General features: G+C 43.8%; 3 protein-coding genes across 13 annotated transcripts in view; all 3 read left to right on the plus strand.

The window, feature by feature from the left end:
* Window positions 1–4,244, plus strand: part of sulf2a (sulfatase 2a) — a 43,672-nt gene extending 39,428 nt beyond the window's left edge. For 7 of the 8 annotated variants that reach the window (XM_063911949.1, XM_063911952.1, XM_063911947.1 and 4 more), the window contains 10 exons: window positions 120–399; window positions 497–593; window positions 881–975; window positions 1,055–1,114; window positions 1,192–1,358; window positions 1,503–1,645; window positions 1,823–1,931; window positions 2,023–2,056; window positions 2,508–2,561; window positions 2,944–4,244. In XM_063911949.1, the coding sequence (XP_063768019.1) occupies window positions 120–399; window positions 497–593; window positions 881–975; window positions 1,055–1,114; window positions 1,192–1,358; window positions 1,503–1,645; window positions 1,823–1,931; window positions 2,023–2,056; window positions 2,508–2,561; window positions 2,944–2,974 (1,070 nt within the window). In that variant the 3' untranslated portion in view covers window positions 2,975–4,244. The remainder of the gene's footprint in view (window positions 1–119; window positions 400–496; window positions 594–880; window positions 976–1,054; window positions 1,115–1,191; window positions 1,359–1,502; window positions 1,646–1,822; window positions 1,932–2,022; window positions 2,057–2,507; window positions 2,562–2,943) is intronic. The other variant, XM_063911954.1, reaches the window with a different exon arrangement.
* Window positions 4,245–5,103: 859 nt separating this feature from the next.
* arhgap46a (Rho GTPase activating protein 46a) overlaps window positions 5,104–25,754 on the plus strand; it is a 36,965-nt gene continuing 16,314 nt past the window's right edge. For 2 of the 4 annotated variants that reach the window (XM_063911159.1, XM_063911160.1), the window contains exons 1-2: window positions 5,104–5,292; window positions 19,804–20,310. In XM_063911159.1, coding sequence (XP_063767229.1) covers window positions 5,279–5,292; window positions 19,804–20,310 — 521 coding nt within the window. In that variant the 5' untranslated portion in view covers window positions 5,104–5,278. Of the gene's footprint in view, window positions 5,293–19,803; window positions 20,311–23,079; window positions 23,297–25,754 lie in introns of those variants that run through there. The other 2 variants (XM_063911161.1, XM_063911162.1) reach the window with 2 other exon arrangements.
* Window positions 7,484–10,359, plus strand: LOC134882404 (protein FAM200A-like). Its single transcript, XM_063910060.1, has 2 exons — window positions 7,484–9,799; window positions 9,938–10,359. The coding sequence occupies exon 1, from the start codon at window positions 7,715–7,717 to the stop codon at window positions 9,794–9,796; it is 2,082 nt and encodes a 693-aa protein (XP_063766130.1). The 5' UTR covers window positions 7,484–7,714; the 3' UTR covers window positions 9,797–9,799; window positions 9,938–10,359.

Raw genomic sequence — 25,754 nt, forward strand, 5'->3', positions numbered from 1 at the left:
TATAATATCAAGTGCCCATAAGAGTCTTTCATGTATCAGTATTTCATTTTGTCTTTTGCAGATCTTCACTTGTGTACACCGCTTCTATTTTGATCTTGATCCTTCTTTTTCTCCCTCAGGTCCTTCTGTCTCATCTAAATCAGAGATGAAATCCAGTAAGACTGCCTCGAGGAAGCGCTGGGCCCGCTCTGTGTCCTTTGAGCTGGATGGTGACCTGTACGCTGTAGACCTGGAGGAGGGTTACCAGCCCCTGGGCTCCAGGAACAGCAGCTGGGCCCCACATAAGAACAAAGTGGATAATGAGGAGGATCATGAAGAGTTCAGTGGCATGGGAGCCACCGCCAAACCCACCACCAGCAGAACAGTCACACCAGCTGCTGCTCTTAAAGTGACCTACAGGTGCGCCAGTGTCTGCATCAGAGTGACATGTTTCTGGTGATTAAAGGAGAAATCATTTAGACTAACACATTCTATTTCTTTTTTTTCTATCCTGCAGGTGCTCTATTCTTATGAATGACACAGTGCAATGTGACGGAGGCCTCTACAAGTCTCTTCAAGCATGGAAAGACCACAAACTGCACATCGAGCATGAGGTGCTGATACAAACTCTCCCTCAAGTCAACCAATAATAGACAATGATGTTTGGGTTTTCTGCAAGTCTAAAAATGTATATAAAATGTGAAATAAATAGAAGTTACTACGATAAATGAATTATAGTATGGAAAACCATGATTAAGACTGATGTAACGATTGAGTACCTTAAGTCAAAGCAAGGCTAAAAATGTATCTTTTAATATAGTATTAAAATCGAGCCCATAAAGCCAGTTTTGCAGGTTTTGATTAGCGCGTTATATAATGAGGTTTGCGTTGCTGTGTTTAGATTGAAACCTTGCAGACCAAAATCAAGAACCTGCGGGATGTCAAAGGTCACCTGAAGAAGGTGCGGCCAGAGGAATGTCAGTGTGACACTCCCAGGTGAGACTGAGTCAGAGCAGCATTTACACCTGCGTATGAATCTAACTACATACACAACAGTTGTTTCTTGTCTTCACAGTTATCTCTTCAAGAATAAAGAGGCCTACAGGCTCAATGCAGGGCGCATGCTCTCCGTCAAGTAAGGAAAGGCATTGTTTCTCAATTTGAATTTCCTCATGCAGTCTTGCTTTACTGAATTTGATTTGTTCTCATCAGAATGCCATCAAAGCAAAAGAATCAGTGGCTGCAAAAGGAGGCGAAGCGCAAGAAAAAACTACGTAAATTCCTCAAGAGGCTCCAAAACAACGACACTTGCAGCATGCCTGGCCTCACCTGCTTCACCCATGACAACCATCACTGGCAGACGGCCCCCTTCTGGACAAGTGAGGAACACCATGAAGAGAAATAACTTTTAATATTTTCCAAAGCAGCTATGGTGGCAATCATTAGCACAGTTTTTTAATAACCAGTTGTTTTCCCCTCTCACCCCTCCCTTCCTCACCTACTCTGGTTCCTGCCTCCCTCAGTGGGTCCATTCTGTGCATGCACCAGTGCCAACAACAACACCTACTGGTGCCTGAGGACCATCAATGACACGCACAACTTCCTGTTTTGTGAATTTGCTACCGGTTTCCTGGAGTATTTTGACCTCAACAGTGACCCATACCAGGTATTTATTTTGTACAGGCACTCTGAATAATAAAGCAGACACATAGCTAACATAATAACTATAACATGATCCCACATTATGATTCATAGTGCATTCCTATGACCACAGGGGGTACCGATTTTTCCAGAGATTTCCCAGAAAGCACTTACTGACATTTTTTCCTTATTGTTCCTGTAGCTGATAAACGCTGTCAGCAGCCTGGACCGCAATGCTCTGAATGCAATGCATCAGCAGCTCATGGACTTACGGGCCTGCAAGGGACATAAGCAATGCAACCCAGAGAAGGGTGAGTCAGAATCCTCTGAGGCAAACATGATTGATTATAGTGTCTCCGGTCATTTTACACTGAGTCTAATGTTACCCCTGCTCCCTTTCAGGCGGAAAAGAGCGAAACTACTTCAGTGAATACAGGTATTTTTTTTCTTCCTCTCACAGCGCAGTTGATTACTTTCACAAACACTGCAGATGGATTTCAGGTTACAACTTGAACGGTGGGAGATTACGGCCTCCCTAGTGGGCCTTTAGTTATGTTTTATGCTCAGTGGGAGTCATCTGTCAAATACAATTCTGTGATGTTGAGCTGAAATTGAACCACGTTAAACGGGTTCCTTACTGTTGTGTTCAAAGCCTCGTTAGCATGCAGAAGCAGAAGCCAAAGTGGGCCGAAATGCAAGCTTGCGTTTTAGCTTCTGCTCTTCCCTTATGTAATGAAGCCTAATTGCTTTTCTCTGCTGTGTGTATGTGTGTGTGTGTGTGTGTGTGTGTATGTGTGTTTGTGTGTGTATATATATGTATATACACCTGTTTGTCTCCATGCACGTGCATTTGCCCCGCGCGTGTGTACGTGCTGTGCATGCCTCAGGCCAGTTCATCGTCGAAAGAGGCCAAAAGTGAAGAAGCCTTCCTCCAAATCGCTGTGAGTTTGTCATAACCCATCTGTTCCCGCCTAGTCAGCCAAACTCTTCCCCTATCTCCATCCAGATTTTTTTCCAGCTTGGTCAGGTTACCCAGCAGCTTGCGCTCCTCTCCCATTCGAATGCTCTACTCCTACACTTACAGTAATTCTGCATTGCAAAGCTGCACTCCTTCTTTTCCATTCCACCGCTCCAGTCAAAATCAATACAGCAATGCAGACTTTGTCTCATTATGTTGTTTTGTTCCGTTATGTTAGTCCTGTTCTTGTCATTTCTTTCTTTTCCTTGTAGTGTTAGTAGGAACAGATCACAGCTAGAGCCATGGTTTCCAGTGAATGCCTCAGTTAGCACATTTAACTCACAGTGTTTGTCTCCCATACACAGAGGGCAGATTTGGGAAGGATGGGTTGGTTAACCACCTGCATGCCACAACCCACCTCATCAGCCTCCTCCTGAAAGAAGGAGATTGGGGGAGTGCAGGCAAACCTGAGGAACTTGACCACACTTCGATGGACCACAACCTGAGATACTACTTTACTCTCATCTGGGTTTTACTCACCCAGGCAGAGGAGGCTGAGACTGACAGGAATATCAAAGACTTTTCAATTCCACGTTCGCACACATTTCATTCTCATTATCTTCTGTTACCCCTCAGCTGTCCAGAACATTAACATTAACAGGAAGCTGTGAATCAGGTTGGACAGTTTGAAGTCCACAAGCCATTCTGTCTAACCATCCTGCTTGTACATAATATATATCAGCTTTCTTTCATGTCATATGGGACTATGTTGAAACACCGCGAGTTACAACTCTGCTGCTACTCAAAGATGTCACAGCCCTTATGACGTCCCTGTGGCACATGCTGATTAGATTAAACATTTGGAGTAACAACAGGACATATTTTCTTTCTCTGCACCAATGTGTCTGCACATAGAAGTGGTATGGCGTTTAAACGACTGACAAGACTCTCTTTCGTCGTAACCTTTTTATTATAGTCGATTTTAATGCTGATGAATGTTGTTTATGAAGCATTATCTTCCTCAAAGCTGTGAGATTGTCTGCCTTGATCCAAACACACCCAGTGTGAGCCACTTCTTGGACAGGCCTGTAGATCCCACCACTTCTCACAATGATACAACCCAAACGTCCGGAATATTTGACCACTGGCAGGTGTCGTTAATGGGAACCATTTTACTCCTTTGTATTGTAAGTTATCACACTGTAGAAGTATCCAAATAGTTTTGTTCCGCTTGCTCTATATGGTGCTACAGGATAACAGTTCAGAAGTAAAATCTTGCTGTACAGTACAGTATGTATTTGAATGTATGTTGTGCAATTAATATAAATGTTTACAATATTTTTTATAATACTGAAGAGGCAGACCTCCTTGTATGATATGGGTATATAAACTTGAAGGGTGAAATGTAGCTTGAGAAATTGCCCGCAACTCGTATGTCCTTTCCTTATTTACATCGGAAAAGCACTTAAAGGGTTCACTGTGATGAGATGCATTGAATGGATAAATAGTTTACTCTGTGCCAGAGGAACAACACAACAGTGTAATAATTATTGATGTGAATTTTAGCTATCTGCCTTTGTTAGCTTCTTTGATTTTTTTCTTTCTAGCAAAGTTTCCATAGACCTGAGCGCTGATAGTCAATGTGAATAAAGTGTTTGAACATAAATATGAACCGACTTTTATTCTGAAAGTGCACGGTGGTTTGTGTTCCTGTCCAGCAGGGGTCTCTGTCTGCTAAGTCCACAGGCTTCTTACATTACAACACAGTACTTGTAATTACAAGTGTGCACAGAGTTAGTTATAATACAATTAAGAGTTAGTTGCACTCATCTAAAATCAGAGGGACGATAGCTCACATGAGGGATTTCAAGGTCTTTTGTTTTGAAACTGTACATCAGAATGGCCTGATATTTTTTGAATGCCTTTCTGAGATGGCGGTGGATGTCATGGATCATTATGGACAGTTTTTAATTTATACTTATAGAAAAAAGGACGGTAGCTCATTTAAGAGAGTTGTCAAGGTAAACTATTGCCTATGGCAGCACAGGGCCGGTCCTGACCGCTACAATGCTATTTAAATAATGAACAAGAATCCCACCTAGGCCTAATGGTTTGTCGCTTAGCAACCGCAGTGTTATGCTAGGCTACTTTTCAAATTGTGGTTTAGGCTAACGGCTCAAATCTGGTCCGATAACTATTTGATAAGCACATTTTACGACTTAAAAACAACCATAATAAAGAAACTGTCAAACGAAACAGAACAATTGTGCAGTTATTTTAATGAACAGAAAGACAGTATAGACGCTAAATGTATTGCTTGAACAACAACAATAACTGTTAGTGTTCCGTCAGAACGTGATGTGATAGTTGTGGTCACAGACTCTTTAACATTTTACGACTGAACTGTTTTGCCAACTGAGCCACTAAAATGTTTTTGTTATGGTTTGGCCCATTATTATTTCCAGCCAGCTAGTGGTGGGTGATACAGGGAGGTGGAGGGGGTGCAGACTGTGTGACCCCCATCCCAACCTATGACTCACATGCGGGGGCGGAGACTCCATATCGGATTCACCACGGAGGACTGTCCCGTACTCACTCCTCGGACGACCGTACTATTCGCACAGAAAACTACCTTCAATCCGAAACCAGCTTAAATATCGTTTCCTTTTGCCTACGCCTTGCTTACAATGTGAAGGAAAAATGGCCGGAACAAGGTAGGTTATCTATTTTGATTTAATACTGATACAAAGTTAACTGGAGAAAGTTACGAAGCTCGGTTGCCTCGCTATCACCCCGCCGCCGACAGCTTTCTGAGGGCAGAGTGAACCAGACCACGCCACTGTGCATTGCAGTATGTTTTCAGTACTTTACAGTGTTTTTAGGTAGTTTTATAACTTAATTATCGCTTAAATGTCTGGAAATGAAGTTACATGATTGGGAAAAGTCAGTAATGTAAAGAGAGTAGGTTAAAATGATTCATTTAACTTCGTTTTAAAATATATTTTAGATAGTAGTGTCGCTATTTCATTAACATACAGCAAGTACATTCTACCCCACTACAATTCAGTAGTTAATAGTGTACTTTTACTCCACTATATGTATTTAATACCTTTAGTTGCTTTACAGATTTGGATTAATGATGTGAAATATTCAACACTTATAGAGTATTTTATTTTTTTGTATTCACATCCCTGCTGCATGCAGTTAAACTAACTATCCCTTTACCAGCTTGATAAACACTTTAATACAATCAGTCATTATAATCAAAACATGTCATATTCATCCAATCTGCACAATGAGTACTTTTGGTACTTTGGTATATTTTGATGCCAGTACTTTTACTTGAGTAACATTTGAATGCAGGACTTTTACTTGTAACAGAGTATTCCTATTTCCTATTTCTACTTGTACTTAAGTACAATATGTGATTACTTCTACCACCTCTGTTATACGCAGTTGTTGTAGCTTGTTAGCTCATAGGCTATAACTGACAGAAATTTGACCCTCAATGTTGAGTTTTGCAACCACTTAGTACCTGTAGTTGTGGGGGAAATAGAGCCTACTTTCTTTATATATTTTCCCAAGTCTTTGCTGTGGTTAGTAAGGCAATAACCAAACGGAAGTCAAATGTTCCACAGCCCATTTGTTGCTCCAATTTTTACTGGAGGAAGCTAACTGGGGCTCAAATAGCTACTGGTTTGATCTCCACATGTTGAATTTCTTCTGCATCTGCTTTTCCTGTATTAAAACTTTGTTTAGCTTTTATCGGCTTCTTGGGACAGATGGTTTGCTTTAGTCCCCACAGTCTATTTAAAGCTTCTGAGATGTATAGGATAAGCTGCTTTGGATCTTTCCAACAACTTCATTTTAGTACTTATGCTTTTGTATAGTTCAAATGTGATGGCTTTTAATGGCTGAAGTTTGAGAGTCTTTGATATCATAATATTCCTATATGTTTACCTCCTGCTGAAAACTAAACCACAGACAGTGTTTGACAAATAATTTGCTCAAACAGATGTCATTTATATAGCCTGAAGCGGTTAGTTTAGCACGTCGTGCCACCCTGTCTTCCTGGGTGCAGCAGTTTCACCTTTCTCTGCCAGCTGGTGCTCATCTGATGACAGCGCCTGTTGGTTAATGCAGACGTGTTAACTTCTCCATTCTACATCTCTATCTGTCCACCAGCAACATAACACAGACAGAGAAGGCAGGACAGCAGGAAAAGACAATGGTCCCTTTGGTTTTCGCTCCCTCCTAAAGCGTGTCTTCCACTCATTTGGGCTTTTCAACGTGAGGAGTGGAAACTACAATAGGATGTTGTCTCACTGTTTGCCCTGTTAGCTCACATCAATGGGCATACAGAAGGGAGCAAACCATGGATTTCCCTAACAAGATAGATCAAAACTGGGTCTTTTGCCAAGGACAAGGCAGGATGTCCATCCGACAGAGGAGTTGACAATGGAAAAGTTTGTTTGCGTGTTGAGAGGAAGCAATTTTGACGCTTGTACTTGAATGGCTTTTATGCCCTGGGACATGTTACCAATATAAGGGTTCATCTTTGAAAAACACATTTTAATGACTTTTTTACACAACTTGTATTTAAATTCTTTCTTACTTTTAGTGCTGTACGCCTACTAACATCGCTGTGGTTTAGTGCTCATATTGCTTCACTCACACTTTTCATCTGACTTTTATTCTCTGTGGTTTGCCACAAGGACGCTGTAATGAGGTTAAAGTGATATGCCAAAACACAATTATGTGTACCTGTGCAGACGTTGGCATTTGAAAAACCTTTCCTCTGCAGAGATTAAAGGCGGGGTTAGCTTCCTGGCCCACAATAGCTGGAACCTGATGCTCACTGTGCTGATCATTGCTCAATGCTATTAGGGGAATTATAACTTATGGCAGGGGTTTTCAACCGGTGGTCCGCGGACCCCTGGTGGTCCGCGGCGGCATTGCATGTGGTCCGTGACAAGAGCCTATGTTGATCAGTTCACCATTGTTTTTTTTTAATATAAATTCGCTTTGATATTTCAACACATTTCCAGAATACCGTTACATATCGTGAAAAATATGTTTAAAATAATATAAAGGAAATTCAAGCTGACAGAATGTAGCCTTGCGCCTATCCAGTCTATGGTAGCCTGTGATTCGCTAATGGTAATGAGTTGCGTCGCTAACCTCACTTATTATTCATTACGTACAGTCTTGCGAGCAAAGTTGACACACATTTATAAGCATAGCCGACGAGAGTATTTTAAGATAGGTTGTAGTACAGCAAACATTTGTTACATATGTACTAGTCTAGCTATATATCTAGCACCAATGGATCGTTTTGTAGTGAGGAAAGTGCCAGAGGGACAGGCTGCCATGACAGAGGGTCAGGCTGCCACGACAGAGGGACAGGCCGCCACGATAGGGCAAGGACAGGCTTCCGAAGCGTCAACTTCGCAAAAAAGACGAAAAAGAAAATACAATGAGGAATATGTTAAATATGGATTCACAGTGACGACAGACAGAGCAGGAGAGGAGGTACCACTGTGTTTCGTATGTTCAACAATTCTCTGTAATGAAGCTATGAAGCCGTCGAAACTTACGCGGCATATGGAGACGCATCACGTCCACTTGAAGGCCAAACCCGTTGAGTACATGCAACAGATGTTGCGTGATTTCAAAGGACAGCAGGCTACCATGAGGAAGAGTGCAAAAATAAATGAAAACGCACTGAAAGCATCGTATCTGGTCGCTCTCAGGGTTGCAAAAAGTAAGAAGCCCCATACCATTGCAGAGCAGCTTATATTGCCAGCAGCCATAGATATGTGCAGAGCTATGGTAAGCGAAGAATGTGCCAACAAATTAAAAACTATTCCGTTGTCAGACAACACAATCGGAAGACGAATTGGGGAAATGGCAAATGATGTCAAAGACCAGCTGATGGCAAAACTTCAGACAGTTCTGTTTTCCCTTCAAATCGACGAGACGACAGATGTTACTAATGATGCGCAACTGTTAACATTTGTGCGATACGAGGACAGTGGCACTATGTGCGAGGAATTTCTTTTTTGCAAACCACTGCCCGGGCGAACTACCGGTGTAGAAATATTTAAAGCACTGGACGATTTTTTCACGGAGCACAATATCTCGTGGCAGAGGTGCGTTGCATTATGCAGCGATGGGGCCCGAGCCATGAGTGGCAGCAAGACTGGACTGTTTGCGCATGTAAGGAGGGTGGCTCCGGGGGTAATTTGGACACACTGCCTGATTCATAGAGAGGCTCTCGCCTCCAAAGATCTCAGTGTTGAGCTCAGTGGTGTGTTTGATGTCGTTGTCAAGACGGTCAACTTCATAAAACGAAACGCATTGAATACACGCCTGTTTTCATCCCTATGCCATGACTTGGGAAGTGAACACAGCTCTCTCCTTTATCATTCAGAGGTGCGTTGGCTGTCTCGCGGCGCTGTGCTCGCCCGTGTGTTTGAACTACGCGGAGCTATCTACGAGTTCTTGTGCGAGAAGCATTCTGATCTGGCTTCCAATTTCAACGATAGTTACTGGTTAACTAAGCTGGCGTACCTCACAGATGTTTTTGCAGAGCTGAACAAGTTGAACAGCTCCATGCAAGGGAGAGATGCAAACGTCATGCAGCTCTACGAGAAGCTCGACGCATTTGTGAAAAAAATGTCAAAGTGGATCGAACGAGTGGAGAGCAATAACTTGGCGATGTTTCCTTCAGTTGAGGAATACCCTGACAGCACTGACATCAACGACACTATATGTGAGCATTTGAGGAAGCTTGTGCGTCAATTCGCAAAGTACTTCACTGATTCGGAAGAGTGGCGCCGTGACAGCAAGTGGATCCTGCTCCCATTCAGTGACGATGCATCAGTAGGGTCAAGTCTGACGGCTGTGGAAGAGGATAAGCTGATTGAGATGTCCACAGACTCTGTCAGGAGGCATATGTACGACACACAGCCCCTTGTTAAATTCTGGATAAGTTGCCAGACAGAATTTCCACAGCTTGCTGCAAAAGCAATGAGGTGTCTTTTGCCCTTTCCAACCACATACCTGTGTGAGAGTGGTTTTTCTACACTGGCGTACTTAAAGAATAAGTACAGGGCTAGGCTTGATCCAGAGAATGACATGAGACTGTCTCTGTCTACCATTTCGCCACGAATAGACAGGCTGTGTGGACTTCACCACGCCCAGATATCACACTGACAGGTAGGCCTAATTCTCCCATGTTTTCACTGTTACGACCCTGGCGGGTTTAGGCCCCGCCCTGTGTTAATGGTAAGCCTGTTCTCTCTCCCTGCTTTTCTCAATCTCTCTCTGCTTTTCTCAATCTCTCTGTCTCTACAGCAGGTGATTGGTGACAGGTCTGTCCTGGCTGGGTTATAAAAGCCCTGACCAGCCAGCAGTTGAGGCTGCCTTGGTCTTCATTTGTTGGATTTTGGTTCTCCGGTGTTGTTGGATTTTTGTTCTCCGTTGTTGTTTTGTCACACACCTAGACTGACTTTGCATGACATTTTTAGTTACTTTTCCCAATACTGAATTGCACAACACTTTATTATTCTTTATTCTTTCTTTAAAATAATCTTTAATTTAATTTAATTTAATAAATCTACTTTTATTATTATAAAATCTGCGTGGCCTCTCTTTCATGTTTCATGCATTGAGCTATGCATGTAACACCAAATACACACGCGCACGCGCAGGCACATCAGTGGGCCGCGGATTGCTTTCTAGTCCGAATGGTGGTCCCTGGGACAAAACCAGTTGAAAACCCCTGACTTATGGGATGGTCAAACGCTCAAATACTCTGAGGATTAATGAGTCATGTTTTTGAATATAGTTGAATAAGTGAGCTGTCAGTAAACAACGTAAATGAGCTTTACACGAGGCCTGCATGATATTTGAAATAATGACAATGTATTTTGGCCATCGTATCTTTAAATTGAATCGGCTGCAATTGCAGCTTGCTTTGATTATTTTGATAATTAATCAAGAAGGATTGTGATTGGTGGTTTGCTGTGTATGTGGAGCCTGTATGGCACACACTAGCAACAAACTGTGTTTCTAAGAACCTTTAAATCGGAGGAAAATATATATGGGACAAACTTTTCTTTTAAGTAAGTCATGGAAAGGTGATCTCTCCATGTATCAGCAGCATAGAAGCTGAAGCATGACTTGCTTGTGTGAATTTGCCTTCATTTGCAAGTCCTATCTTACTATTGCGCAAGCACACATCACAATGTCAGTGCTGCAAGGACATATAGTATGACTCTACTCTACCCTATAGCCCCACAAAGACGCATGTAAACACATCAGACACCTGGAAATGTAACTCTGCCTCGAGGAGAAACACTTTTTTTTGGACTCTGAAAAGCTGCATCACAGTTGCCTCCCTCCATTCCAAACATAAAACTATGTTGTTATCAAGAAATATTAATCCGTCCCTTCACCAAGGATCCCTAGCGATGGCCTCTTAAATCATAATCCCCCCACCCCTTCCTCCTTGGGCCCGTACATCTCCACCAGGCTACTCTGCACTTCTAAGCCTGGAGATCCTGCCGTCTGCACCGTCACTTCCTCCAGAGCACCATCCGGAAGTTTGTTTCCTGTGTGTCTCCTTGGGCCATCCACTGATCCCCCACTCACCCTGTAACCCGGCCCTTGGATTAGACTCTGGCATCGTTTGTCATGTCAGCAGGGGAGGATTTCGGGGGGATGGTGGGTTCTAACTCAAAATGAAGTTACAAACCTCTGCTGCTGGTGGTTGACGAGCAGGTCAGAAACTCATAGTAAATGTTATTTTGGAAGCTCTCAGATGGCAGAGAGTTTATTTTTAAAAGGCAGAACGTGTCTTCATTTTTAAACAAGTATGGCCATGAATGATCGGACATGAGATAATGTTTGGACAATGAATGTTTAGGGTTATTAAGCACAATTACACCCTAATAGGTTAATTCATTTCTGTTGTTTGGATAAGTGACCCCATTGTGCCTGCTCCGACAGCTGGTGTGCTGGACAAGGCCGGCCTGTTTATGTGGTAAACACCCTGATCCTGTCTTCAGCCTTCCCTGCACATGTTCACTCTCGTCCAAAGTCTTATCTGACCTGAAATATCCCCATGTGTTCTTCTGCTGAGGAAAGGGGAGGATTTAAGGAAGGACAGGGACTTCTGTTTGGTCAGGCTTACCCCTATAAAAGGACATTTATTGACCCTGTCGTTGGAGTAGTGTCTCAGATAGACCGTGACTGTTCAGCCGAGCAGTAAGGGGGCCGGAAGTTCCCAGCATTTCTGCTGAAAGCTGCAGCATTTGTGGGAGAAGGGAGAATGGCAGGACAAGACAATACTCTCCTCACAGAAATCACAGGGCGCTTCTTCTCTGCGGTGAGTTTGTAGGCGGATTACAGGGAGGGCATCTGAAGTAACATTCAAGACTGCCAACGCTCAAGAGTTCTGCTGGAACCGGTGGTGAGGTAGGCCCTATTATCTGACATCTCGTAAAGAATCAGTTTGTTGCAGCGGGGGTGAACAATTTGGCATCTACAGGGAATTAATTCTCTTAAGGCCATGTTAAATCGCTAGTTGGAAAGAAGCATGGGAAAAACTGTCCTTGCTGAAGGGTGGCTGAACGACCTTGCGCGATCCAGTCTAATCCAGTGCCAATGGAGAGGGGAAACTGTCTCTAGTTCTGGATTAGGGCAGCTGTTGAAGGAGGTCACCCCGGACCTCGTATACATGTCCCAAACTCCTCCCCGCCGCGGCTCTGATTGGCCAGGCTCCCCTGTGTGGAGGCACCAAAGAGAGTTCTCGTTGAATGAAGTCTGCCTGTTGATCTGACAATACTCTGCATTGTTCTGCTCCATCACAGGCTTCAGAATAGGGTGCATTTCACAGGCTTTGTAATGCATATGACCGTGAGTCAACACAGAACATTCTTGTCAACTAGGTAACCATTTTTTTCTATTCCCACTCTTTTATGTATGACAAGAAAGTGTTGTCGGCTGCAGCAAAAAGGGAAAATCTTCTCAGTTAGATCAGTGTGTTTGGGTGGATCAGTCAAAATAACCCCATCCATTCCTTCCAGCTGAAGACACGAGTATTGGCTGCATCAAGCTTAACTTTTGTATTTTACTCCTACATTTAAAAACAAAACAAACATCCAACAGTGGCACACGCTGACGCCTCTGAGGCATAAGCTTAGGAAAATGCAAACCGGACCATCTGGTTCTTGTGGTTTTAGGAGTGTGCATCACTCTGATGACTCAGAACTGCCAATCACGCTCTTCTCAGGTGATGCAGTACAACATGAAAGAGTTAATTGGAAGGATGTTTACTAATCACAATTGACTAAAAGTGACATGTCATTGTTGCAGGAAAGAGAAACTCTGTTTGACCTAATATACAACATAATGTAAAGGGGAGCATCTGATGGGATGCACCACTTTACTTTCATATCTGTCGTATCACGGGACTGTACAGTGATGTCCTGGTTTAGCTTTTGGACTGTTTTCCTCACCTTGAGGTTTCCTGAAGAAAACTTTATTTTTAGTTTTAAATGAAGTTCAAAAGGAATTATTCACAACAAAATAGACCCATTACTCACCGAAAAATAATGAAGAATAATGAATTGAATTACAATGTGCTGCCTCTACATCAATTAGAATCTCTCCTCCTCTTTCCTCATTGCTTTTCTGTCATTTTTCTCCTACGTTCTCTTACATCCATTAAACAGCTTGTTAGCGTTTTATCCATGCAGGCCTTTCAGAGGTAAATCAGGTGACAGTGAGCTCAGGAGTCCCTCTGTTCATCTCTATCCTTGCCAGCCTTTTTTTCCCTGCCAGGCATGTAGATGCCCGGCAGTTTGGTCTTTGAGTGATTTAGCTCTCCTCTTTTCCTTGGCAACACGCTGCCCTGGTTCCTGGGTCATTCAGTCCGGCTCCTTCGTGCCTTACGTTTCTTGCTGTGAAAGACGACCCCTGAACTTGTTTGCCAATGTCAGCACATTAGAAGTGAGGAATGGACACTGACAACTGCTGCCGGGGGGGGAGGGGTGAAGTAGAGAGAAAAAGTTTGAAACCCTTTTCAGGCCATGTCCTTATTAATGTACTTCACTAAGGTGTCTACATTAAAGTGCAAATAGCATCTACATCAACATCCCAGCTTCCTCTCCATGATTTCTCACACCCTTTCGATCATCTGAATCACCAGGCGCTGTACAGAAGATAGATTAACTTTGCCCGCAAGGCAATACACAGTGTGAATTGAATATAAGACTTTATAGATTCTCACAAGAGGCAGAATAGTAAACGATCGGGCAGTATGCAGCCCTGTGTCTGATTTACAAACTTCACCCCTGGTAAAGTCAGAGAACAAGATAAGTATACAGCATCCTAACCCGGGGTATTAACTTTATGAGGGGATGAATGCCAAGTTGCCTCTCAGAAGTCCATTCCTTACTCTGTAACAGACTCGGCAGTCTTTATGCAGGTTTGTTTGTTGTCGAATTAAATGCAGGACCCACGCGCATTCACACAGGGACCAATGCACCATGAGTTCTACGACCTCTAACCCTGGTGACAGGACAGGAATGGGAGGTGTTAAACAAAAGAGCCGAAGAATGTGTGAATGACAGGTGCAGGCCGTTTTTTCTGTCATCTCGAACGTGTGCTCTCTCCCCCTGATTGTTCTGGACGCCCGGGGGGAGTTTAGGAGTAAGCTCATATCCTGCAAAGAAAAGACCCACAAACACCTCGTCCAAGCTCTGTTTGCAATAGGAACATCTGAGACATCCAGAAAACAAACCAATGAGGACTAAAGTAGCCTCCATCAAAACAGGTTCAGGTTGTCACTGTCAACTAACCGTACGGGCAATGGAAACATGTAGGAGGAGTACAGCAGCCGGAGCTGACCTATCAGTTCTTGCCCATGGTCTTTTTTGGGTTGGGAATTGCTGAGACCCTGACCCACACCAGCACCCCTATAAATCCTTTAAAAAATCAAACTGCAGCAACCTATTCTCACAAAAGTATTCAAAGGGATTTTTTGGATTGTTTGAAGTGAGGTTGCGTGAGCTACTTATTGTAGTCGGTGTATTGCCCACAGTAGATGGTGGTCAGCTCACGCCCAGTTTGGAGAAACAGACAGGAGAATGGACCGAGGGCAAAGCAAGGTCATTCCTTGGCTAGCAGCAGCAGGATTTGCTTTCTTCAACGCTACCAGACTACAATGTAAAAACAACAATTTGACTTTGCAGAATACTGGAGTTGATGGCGGTTGTGTGACTTTAATGAAACTAACCCTTTTTAAAACCCTAAACTAACCCCTTCGACAGCCAGGCACAAAATGCTAAGATAATTGTCTCGACTCCCTTTCGGAAAGTGGTGAACATATTCATTATATAGCTTATACTTAAATCAAACCATATGTTTCAGGTGGGCCTTTCTTTAAGGTGTCCACTGTTAACTGTAGGTAATAAACTGACCATGGATAAGTAGCCTATCTACAATCCAACTTCAAAGCATGTACTTTTCTTTAAAAAAGAAAGTGTCAAGTTAACTTGTCTTAAGTGCAGTCGTGTCCTGCTGATAAGGTGAAATGTGGTAGAGCTGCTGTCCACTTCAATCCAGAACGCGGGACTGTCGCCACAACACTCAACATGCCAGGTTTACGATTACTCTCTTAGTTAGTCACAGCTACTGGAACTGCTGCCAAGCGCTCAGTAGTCTCCCCGTGTCTCTGCTCTTGTTTTACAATATTTAGATAAGCAGGTTGCCTAGCAGCCTTGCTGAATAGACTTTGCACATGGTTTATACATCATCCAACAGAAATCTACTTATGGCAGATCACTCCTTTTATTATATTGGGCTGCAGGCCTCTGCTTGCCCTGAGAAAGAAAGCACACTACCACTGCTTTCTCATTGTTGCTACATTTTTAATAGTTTTGTACCTTTGCGATTAGATGAGTCTAAATGTTTTTCTCTAAGCAATGACTTCTTTCAAGGCCGGTATCTGAGGAGAAAGCAGGTTTTATGTCTGTAAATAGGAAAAAGGTCTGTAAATATACGGGCCAGGGTAGACCTTGGCCCGGTGAACAGAGGGCTAAGGTTTCCTAGATGAATGGCAGACCCTGTGTGAGAACCCAGCCTGCCTCAGCCCAGAAGGGACGGTCACAAGCGAAAGCTCAGAATAGTCTGTTGTCGGAAAAGGTTAGAGGTTACCTTGAGCACTGTTGGTAAATGGGAGTTTAGCTGGCTTGCTGGTTTTGTCTATTATCTCACCTTAACACGTTTCCTGTAAACTGGATGCATTTGGCTCTCAAGGCGTCCTATCTCTGCTACAATGTCACTAAGGCATGTAGCTGCATTTCAACCATTCCTAGATTATCTGATGAAATGCTACACAGAAAATCTATTTCTCTCTCTGTAATGTTTTTCTTTTTGGGACAAAATCAACAACCACATTTGTATTTGAGTTTGTTTGAAATCCATAGTTGGACAATGACACAAGGGAGCTCGTTGCCCTATTTCTACTGAATGTATTGTCCAGTCCTCTATGTTTACCGCTGCTGGGAAATGTGCCATTTACACTTTGGCGTTGGCTTCGAACAATGGGGCAGATTCCATGAGCTATATTCTGTTGTTTCCCTCACTCTGGGAAACCGCTCTCAGTTCTATTTATTTTTGGAAGTGACTCCAAATTGTAGATGATAGATGATGTACGTCTCTTTCAGGAGACCTTTGGCTCGTTGGGACTGGGAGTTATAAGATGGTTAAGAAGTTGTGCCTGAGTGTTAGTCTTCGCGCCTGTCCATGTTTCAGTTTTGGCCTCTCAGTGGCAGGCTCTGTTTGCAGGGATAAGCTATATTTTTAGTCACTGGAATAAACATAGGCTGCTCGAGCATCTCCTTGACCCAAATGGGGGACAAAGATTCTGTGTGCAATGGTAGAGCAGAGTGTGTGTATTTTTACTCATAATGTAATGAAAAACCAAACGGTTACAATTAAAGAATGTAGGTTAGCTGAAAAACTCTCACAAACCTCACATTTAGGGATAAAATAATCCTTGAAGAATACATCTGTTTACTCAATACAGTCTTGATTCAACTAAAAGTTACTATAAATAAAAATCTCTCTAATACAGTCTGTCAGATCCTGCTCCTTAACCCTCTCTATGTTACTGTGTTTACTGAAGATTTTATAAAAAAGTGCTGGTTTAGGACCATGCAAACCCCCACCACAGGTCTCTGGCATGCACGTCTGCTTCAATTAGATTGAGTTTCCCCAGAGGTAAATCAGGTGCTTTGCCTTTCAGTCAAAGGACCGTGTGTGTAACAAGTTAATTTTAGTTCAATATAAAACATTTCTGTTGGAGTTCAACATCGCTGAGCTGGTGCAGACTGCATTCCAAACCATTTATGAACATTTGCAGCACGAGAAAGACTGCCCCGTCCTGCACTACACTCTTAAGTCAGGGAATCAACTCAAGCTGGGTAGGCTGAAGTTATGTGCATGGATTTTAAGATCTTTCCTAGACATTCAAAGCAAGTTGGTGTTGCGCTACCTTATTTTCTGAAAATGAAGGGGTTTCTGTACTGTTATTTTACTAGCCATGAAATGGACATCCCTTATGTTGTTTGAATATTCCCAAAAGGGATGTACCGGGAATTTCTGAACCTGGACACTGGTCCTTCTTCCTGCTTATCTAGCCGTGTCAACAGAGCCCAGCAGGCTCGCTCTCAGCTCTAAATGTTGTTTGTTTACCTAGAGGGAACAGCCCTTATGCAACCAATACACCCCACGCTGCTAAACTCGTCAGCCGTGGCCCCGACAATTGACCCTCAAACCCTGGTTTCCTGTTGGGGTGTTCAGGACATGGTTCGGCATGTTTAATTTTGTGCAGGATTCACAGAAAGAGACAGACAGTCTTCACTTTCCTCCACTGCATGTTCATGAGGGATCGGTTAAAGTTGAACACAAACACTGCATGTACAGAGAGTGATGACAAACACAGGCCTGAATAACAAGGAATGCAGCGTGGAGATATCAGTTTCTCTGAGTTGTAAGGCTTCTTGGGGAGGGCCGGGGGCATTAAGAGGAGGCAGCGCTGCTATGTGTGCGGTGGTATTGACTTTTTGGCCTCTGCTTTGAATGCCCCATTATTCGCTAGGCTGCCTTTCCATGAAGTGTTACGAATCTAATCAGGCTGTAAGTCATCTTCTGAGAGTAGGGCCTTATTGTGGAGCTCACACTGTAAACACTGTTCTGCTGCATTTTCTCAAACTAACACATTCATTCATTTTCTGACACTTCCATACACTTTTCCCTCATAACCCTAACCCTTGTTGGGCTCAAAACAGAGTATAACATCACCCTCCATGTTGAAAGGTCAGGGTTGCTTGCCTGCTGTGAGGGATTGGAGCAGATGGCTTCCCAGCATACATGGGAAGACAGTATGGGAAAAGCATCCATGTACTCCCCATGTTCTTTCTATGTTTACCTGGCAGTTATGGATCTACAGAGCGCTGGTACTGGCAGCACATAAAAGATGCAGGTTGATACTTCATACATGATGAACAGGTAGTCTAAGCTTTGGAGTTAAAATGGAGAGCAGTTGTTGTTCCCATTGAGTTATGGCCAACACGGTGACATTGTAACCCTGGCAGACCTGTGTGGCACCGAGCTCCTTTGTGCCTATTTCAGAGGCCGGGGCCGCACACATAGGGTTGATTTGGCAGGCACATGAGGAACGAATGGCGGTCATGTGATGGACACTGTCGGCTCTCTTATCCACGCTAAGCTCCGTGCCCCTTGGGATCATCACAGGTAGTCCGGACAGCAGACTCACAATCAGCCGTGACAGTGAGAAGAAAAGCCTCTCTGTCCCGAGAAAGCTGGGAATGTATCCAAACCTGTGGCGGATTGTTGTGACACTAATTCCTCCACACTGGCACTTTTCTACCACAGATTCTAGGCTACAATGGGGTGGGATACTGGGGATGACAAATGACCCAACTTTGCCAAAACCTCCAAGTAGTCATTATGTGAGATGAAAAGCGAGCATTGAGATTTGTTGGATATCTTGAGTCCTTTCTGTGGGTCTGATCTACACATCTCCTGTGAGTCTGGGGAAAGGACTGGCTGTTTGCAGTGTTCCTGTTCCCACATGGATTTGCTGGCACAGTTAAGACCTGCATTAGGAACTAGATCAAAGGAGACATAATGGTGTCCACTTCAAGAGTAGCATGACCTGGATATATAAAGCACCAGCAAACCTGCAAACCTCAATTATTTGTTGGACATATTTATTGACCCTGATGTAGATAGCCTCAGCACATACAGGGTGATATCATTCCACTGTAATATGCCACACACTTTGAGATAGTGTCCTATAATTTCTCTGAAATTCAGTTCATGGTCTAATTGCGTGTAATCGGTTGTCCCCATTATCCTCCCCTTTTGCGTATACTTTTCTGCAATGTAGGTTGTCTTTTTCTGTCTTTCTCTCAGCCTCTAATTCTGTTTTCGCACCGCCCCTCTCCGCTGTCTCTTTTTTGTTGTCTGTGAGTATTGTGCTGAGCTGGCTGTTGCGGCTCTGTGATTGTAGCTAAGCTCGGTGGTTTTTGCGTTAGTAGCACTCAGAGCGTATGGCTCTCTTCGGGGCCCTGCTGACTCCATGCCTGATGTCTCACTGAGCGAGTCCACCTGTCCCCTTATTGAGGAAACACACACACACACACTGCTCCTGCTGCTCCATTGCCTACCAAAGGGATGACATCATTGCTAACACACACACACACACACACACACACACACACACACACACACACACACACACAGATGGATGCATGTAGGGGACACAAGCATTGACACTCTCTCCATATGGACAGTGTGCCTCTTTGGGCCTCTCAGTCTGTTTAGCAGTGTGAGTTGTTTACTGCTTGTCGGGTTGATTAGTACTCAGGCGTCACTGTGGCCTCGAATGAATCATCTTATCCCGTTGGTTGTAACGTCTCATTACTTTAATACGTTAGTTATGTCACTTAGTTATTTTAAACTGCTGCTACTCGTTTTTCAGCCATGGTTGTTTACTTATTTTCTCTTGTGTAACTGCTTGCCTTTTTTACCTGCTATGCTGCTTTCGCTGTAACATAGTAAATGTCCCCGCTGTGGGACTAATGAAGGAACTCTGATTCTGATCCTGTCTTTTTTTCTTCCAGTGCTGATTGGGTGGAGATCCTGGAGCCACGCTCCCGTGAGCGCATGTATGTGAACTTGACCAGTGGGGAGTGCGGCTGGGAAGCCCCCTCAGGTGTTCCTGTCCGGCAGGCGGACGGTAACCAGTGGTGGGAGCTGTTCGACCACCACAGTGGCCGCTTCTACTACTATAACTCCACCGGGGGGCGCACGGTCTGGCATCGACCCCAGGGCGCTGATATAGTGCCGCTCTCCCAGCTTCAGGCCATGAGGCGATGCAGTGAGGCCAAGCGGGCCGGAGGCAGCGTGGACAGGAACCACCACGGGACCACGGGGAGTATCAGCAGCGTAGGGAGCCAGGGCCGCTTCACACCTCTACCCGAGCAGGACGGAGACAGCCCTGTCCCCGGAGCTCCGGACACCAAAGATGAGAGAGACACCCCCGAGCTAGACCCGGCAGAGGAAACGAGACATCAGGGAGACGGAAGCAGCAGTGAGAACAGCACAGACGGCAGCAAAGACCCCCAGAGGTAAGCTTGACCAAGCGTTCAGTAGCCCCTACAGTAAGTCTGGAACTGTAATCGTTAAGGGATCAAGTTACCAGGAGAGAGTAAGGAAATGTGATAGTCATCGCAGCATGTGGCATAGTGAGCCGTAATGACTTTCAAATGCTTCTGCTTTGAGAACTCGCAGGATTATTTTGACTTTTGACCGCTCAGGCTGAACTGAAACTGCCTTTTTATTTTCCTTCTCACTTATCTGAACATTCCATATGTCCAATGTTTCCATATGGCAGCCTCTGAAGCGTGCTAAGCCATTTCAGCAAATCGCTACCAAATGGGGAGAACGGGTCAGTTATATCAAGAGCACAACGTCCACCCCCCCCCCCTTCACGCTAGGGTTAGTGGGGTAGAACGGCCCCTAACAGTAAGTCATTCAGAGACCCCATCATGTGCTCGGAGTCGTGGCCCCGTCCAAACCACCGTCTCATCCCTCCAAGCAAGATTCCCGACATGCCACTTGTGTTTCCTCTGGCAGAGGTTCACCGAGGCCGACTCAGTGTCCTTCTGTCTGCTCACAACCACCCTGCTGTGCTCCGATGCCCATTTAATTTTCCCCAAACAAATATAGGCCCCAGGCCATCAAGGACTGGTTACGCCCCAAATGGGTGAGAGCTTAAATGTGCATGCATGAGAGGCATGTGAGAGAGTGTTGTCTGTGGTTAATAGCAAGCAGAACCGCCACATTCCAGCCGCCTATAAACAAGGCAAACCCTGCTGGTTTGCAGAGGCTCTGCTCCGGTTCTTCCTCGAACCTCAACATGGCTCTTAGGAGGTCTCTCCCCTGACCCTCCGATCCTCTGAGATTACGTAAAGGTGGAGGGGGAACTAATTGTTCCTCCACGGCTGTTGAATGACACTACTGGAGGCCTTCTTGCATTACTGGTGTGTATGGGGAGTGTTAAACTCTCCCCAATGATTCAACCTCTCACAGAGCCTTCTTCTGCCTTTAACAATAGCCAGCTGTGTTCTTCAGAGTAAAGCAGAGGAGTATTTATCCCATAGAGGCTGGTCACCCTACTTAGCCATATGGTTCTTCACATGCTCACCAGCCTCCATTTTTAGCAGGTAATTAGATACCACTACAAAATGCACAGAGACGGTGGAATGTGACAGCTCAAAATGGATGAAAACAAACTCTGAGACATGCTTGTCTTCGGTTGTTGCCCTGCCTGATTAATAATGACAAGAACCAATGGGTAGGGGAGATGGGGCCATAGAGGCAGTTTGAATACGGTCTGCCGTTGTGGTTTGTTCTGTCCCACCTAAAACGGAGGAGTGTTAGGGGCTTTCATGAGATTATCAGCTTCCTTTTTTATGCTCACGTTATTTCCTTTCATAAGGCGTTTTTCATTTTTTGGTTTGAACGTCTCGTCTATTTTTGGCATGTCGTCACATGTTCCTTTTGTCTTCCCTTTTGTCTTCTATGTTGAATGTCAGCGGGGATGAATTTGATTAACTTATGACCGTTTGAAAAACAATGCTGTGCTTTGTGGAGATGGGACAATCCCAGTTCTTCCAACAACCTTTTCCTTTTGTTCTGAGTTATTAATAGATCTGTTCATAACAGATAGAAGAGTTTCCAAAATGTTCACACAACACACCCTGTGTGTTATTCTAAGCTCTGGTTGGTTGGTGCTGCTTCCTTTCCTTCTCCCCGTCTTTGTGAGGCTCGTATCTTTGTCTATGTTCGTGCCTATAGTAGCACACACATGTATGGACTCAAGTGCCAAATATGTTACTCAATGGCCCAGCCTTATCACGTTTCCTGGGAATTTCTGGGTACTTTAAGTCTGTGGAGCTCATCAGGGAAGTACCTTGGTCTCCAGGGCAAAACATGTCAGTCACATGTGGTTACAGGCACAGGAAACTGACACATTGATCTCTTGCCACGATTGAAGACCTACAGGTGTTCCACATCAACTAGCTTATAACATTTGTATTGAATTTCACCTCCCACTCAATGCACAAGTGTGTATGTGTCATCAAACAGATAACATCTGTATGGGATTTCAGCTTAGATGGTGTGTGACCTGTGTCCGTCTTCACCCTGTGTGGGATCCCTTTCAGTGAGCTTTTCAGTTACAGGAGACCTGCTGAGTGGATGTTGAAAGTCTGCTGAGGACACATGACAGCATGGTGTGTAAGACAACCCAGAAGCAACCCAAGGTGGTTCACATTATGGTCACAGCAGTCTTTTGTCTCATGAGCCGACCTGGGGTGTATAATGGGCCACTAAAGGGAACAAAGGCTCTCACTTAAACCCAGTTGTACCACCGGGGTACAAGTCTACTGAATGGAGAAGAACACCAAATGACTTGTATGTTCTCTCTCATTTAGCCATGTAATGATATAGCGGTGCACCAGCATTCAATCTACAACAGTCACGCGGACATTACACATTTTTCCTGATTGCTGACTAGCTTTAAAAAGATGGAGAAATAGTTAGAGGCATCAGTGCGTAAACCTCTAATCTGTCTGGGTTCTTTTGTTTGTTTGTTATTGTACCAAAATTGAGTCAGCTTCTACTTAAAGAGGAGATTATGTGCAACAAGTTTTCTTCAAGGAATGTTGTAGACAGACTTTAGGGAAACTTATGGAATCTCTCCAAATGTCTTGGTAAACATATTATTTTCATTTCAATTTCAGTTTCTTTGTTGGGGAATTTTTTGGAGAGTTTTGAAAATGTAAACGAAAGCAAAAGTATTTATAAACCTGCTTCTGCTATGAGTCATGTAAGAGAAATCACCGTGAGTGGCTTTATTTACGAAACAAGGGGGCGTCTTATGGGGTAGATAAGGTTATAACGTTTTTAATGAGTCGCACATTGTCTGCATGTTTACTGCGAGAGCACAAGCCTCTCATGCTTTTCATCTCTGTGCCACTCTGAGGACGAACCACAAAGCCTTTTACACATTCTGTAAAGACATGTTTCATCTCTACACTCCCAGGTGAGGTAAGCTCATTTTCAGCTCTATCCAGATGGTGTTTTAAGTCTGCCTTCTTTTTGTTACCTTTTGCGAAAAAGTTGCACTTGGAACTTTTGATCCTGTTATGCGCCTAAGAGCTTTGGTTAACGGTGACAATGTCCTTATTTAGTTTTTACCTCTCAGTGCCTTTTCTCTCCACATTCTTTTCTGTCTTTTTTATTCAAAGTTTATGGTATTCTCGAGAACTAGATTATAGAGTTACAATGTTATGTGTCTCACTGAAGCGGTGTATCCAAAAAACCTCTTTTGTTTTATTTTAGAAATCCTTGAAACGCTGCTTTTATGGTTAACTTCCATATGGTGCTGTGGTACGGTAACATATCTCCAGTGTTTTCATGGAGAACCAATGATACCACATGTGAACTGACCTTAGGCATTCAGCCTTGACTGCAGCAGCTTACTATAACCGTGCAGAGATGGTATTAATCAGGGCGGCTTACTGGGTTTCCATTAAATATATCATTTACAATTGTATTAAATGTTTTGGATTGGAATGGATATGCTAAACGCGCTCATTTGGTTACAATAATATAAAGGACTTTCGTAGAGGGCGGCAAGCACAATGACATGTTACACTGAAGTAAGCTGGTTTTACATAAATGAACATTCACATTGTTTTCTACATATAAACTAACTTGGGCGGATATAACAAAGGTGTGATATATACTGTACACATTTTAGCCTTTTCGTTTTTGTAATTATCGTTCAACTAGTGGACTTGAGGCGTTAGGAGGGATCTGCTCTGATATGGTATATTCTTTACTCCAACCGCAACCAATCTGCTATTAATCACATGTTCATTGCGATAACCAGGACCTTTACCTCGAAAAGAAACGATCCAACTGCTGCACTAAAGTTTTTTTCCCCAGAGAGAAATAACTTTTGTGATCTGGGCAGTAGAAATTCTAACCACTCACCCATATATGCCATAACATTTCACGGAGAAACCATGGGATATTTCCAACATAAACTGTCTTTATGAGATCCAGTTTATTGAGTTACGGGTATACAAATATCTTGGATTTATTTTATAGTGAATAAATCTGCCTCTCGCTTCTCTGATATATTTCTTCTATATCTCATACCACATGGCGCCTTACTGGTAACAAATATTGTTGTTTTTCTGCCCTTTAGCGTCCCTGATCGTATCTCTAAAACCTGAAACACACTGGAACAGTCTTTGTCTCTGTATGGCAGTTTAACCATGTCAATCAAAGATTGTGCTTTAATGGGCGCTGCCCTGACAGAAAGAGGCTCAGATTCAGTTTCAAATTCCAGAGGCGGGTCTCTCTGGAATCTCTCTGGGTTTGGCCTCATCCCTTGTCAATGATCTTGGTGGCTGTCCTCTGACCCAGCCCATTGCTCCACTACGGGAGCCACAGACATGCACAACTGGTAGACCTCCTGGCTCAGAGGAGGGAGGTGCATCAGTTCAGCTGTTACAGGACAGCTGGCCTGGTTCTGTTCGAGGTTTCTTCCCGTCAGAGTTATTCCTCGCTGCTGTCGCTCTTGGGAGAATGTTGGGTCTACATGGCAGAGCGTTTCAAAAGTGTGAAGAACGACAGACCGCTTTGACCATTGGTAACGTGAATATGACGTCCTCAGCGAATCCTCTTTGTCTTCTCGGTTTCCTTCCTCCTCGCTGAGAGCAGTGATCCCATTGGCTTGTGCTCTGAGGTGTTTATGCAGCAGAAGCTTGGCCTGTACGACCTCATATCCTCTTCCTGTGAAGCCAATGTTAATAATAACCCCTGTTTTTCAGACCCTACTATTCCCGGGGGGTATATTTAAGAGCTTTCAAATCCATATCCCTATCCGCTGAAGTGACTCAGCTGATGGCTTTTCCAACAACAGTTATTCCAGGCAGGAAAGTAAGAAGAGACAGAACATCTGCTGACAGCAGAGTCCCAGTAGTATAATTAGTTGGCTCTGGAGACGACCTGACCACAGACATATGCAGGACAGTGACTGAGGGGTCTGGTACTGTGTTTGTGAATGTGAGACACCAGAGCTGCTGAGACTAATTGAAATTCGCTGACCTTTAAGTTGATTTGCTGCCCCAGAGGACAATCAGATTACCCTTTTCCTCTAACTTCATTTTAACTTGCTTTTCTTTACTTTCTTCTCATACGCTAGCTCCAGCCTCTGAATGAAGAGGTTTGTGGACATATAATAGGTGTGTTCACATGTGCTGTGTGTGTCTAATCACGTGTGCTTGAAACGGAGATGATCTCTTTTCCAAACAGCGAGAAATTTCGACAAATCTTAAGAGTTTCTTACACTCCCGGAGATAATTATCATATGTCTTTAAACCTCCTGTGATGAATTGCTTGTGCATAATCCCCACCTTGAGCTAACACTCAATCCACTGACAGGCAACACACCCTTTCCAAACAACTTTCATTATGATTCGAGTAAAGTCCA

This window comes from Eleginops maclovinus, chromosome 20 (genome assembly GCF_036324505.1).
Source record: "Eleginops maclovinus isolate JMC-PN-2008 ecotype Puerto Natales chromosome 20, JC_Emac_rtc_rv5, whole genome shotgun sequence".
Taxonomy (NCBI): domain Eukaryota; kingdom Metazoa; phylum Chordata; class Actinopteri; order Perciformes; family Eleginopidae; genus Eleginops; species Eleginops maclovinus.

Coding starts and splice junctions, on each gene's coding strand:
- LOC134882404 (XM_063910060.1), top strand. CDS start 7,715: ATGGTAGCCTGTGATTCGCTAATGGTAATGAGTTGCGTCGCTAACCTC.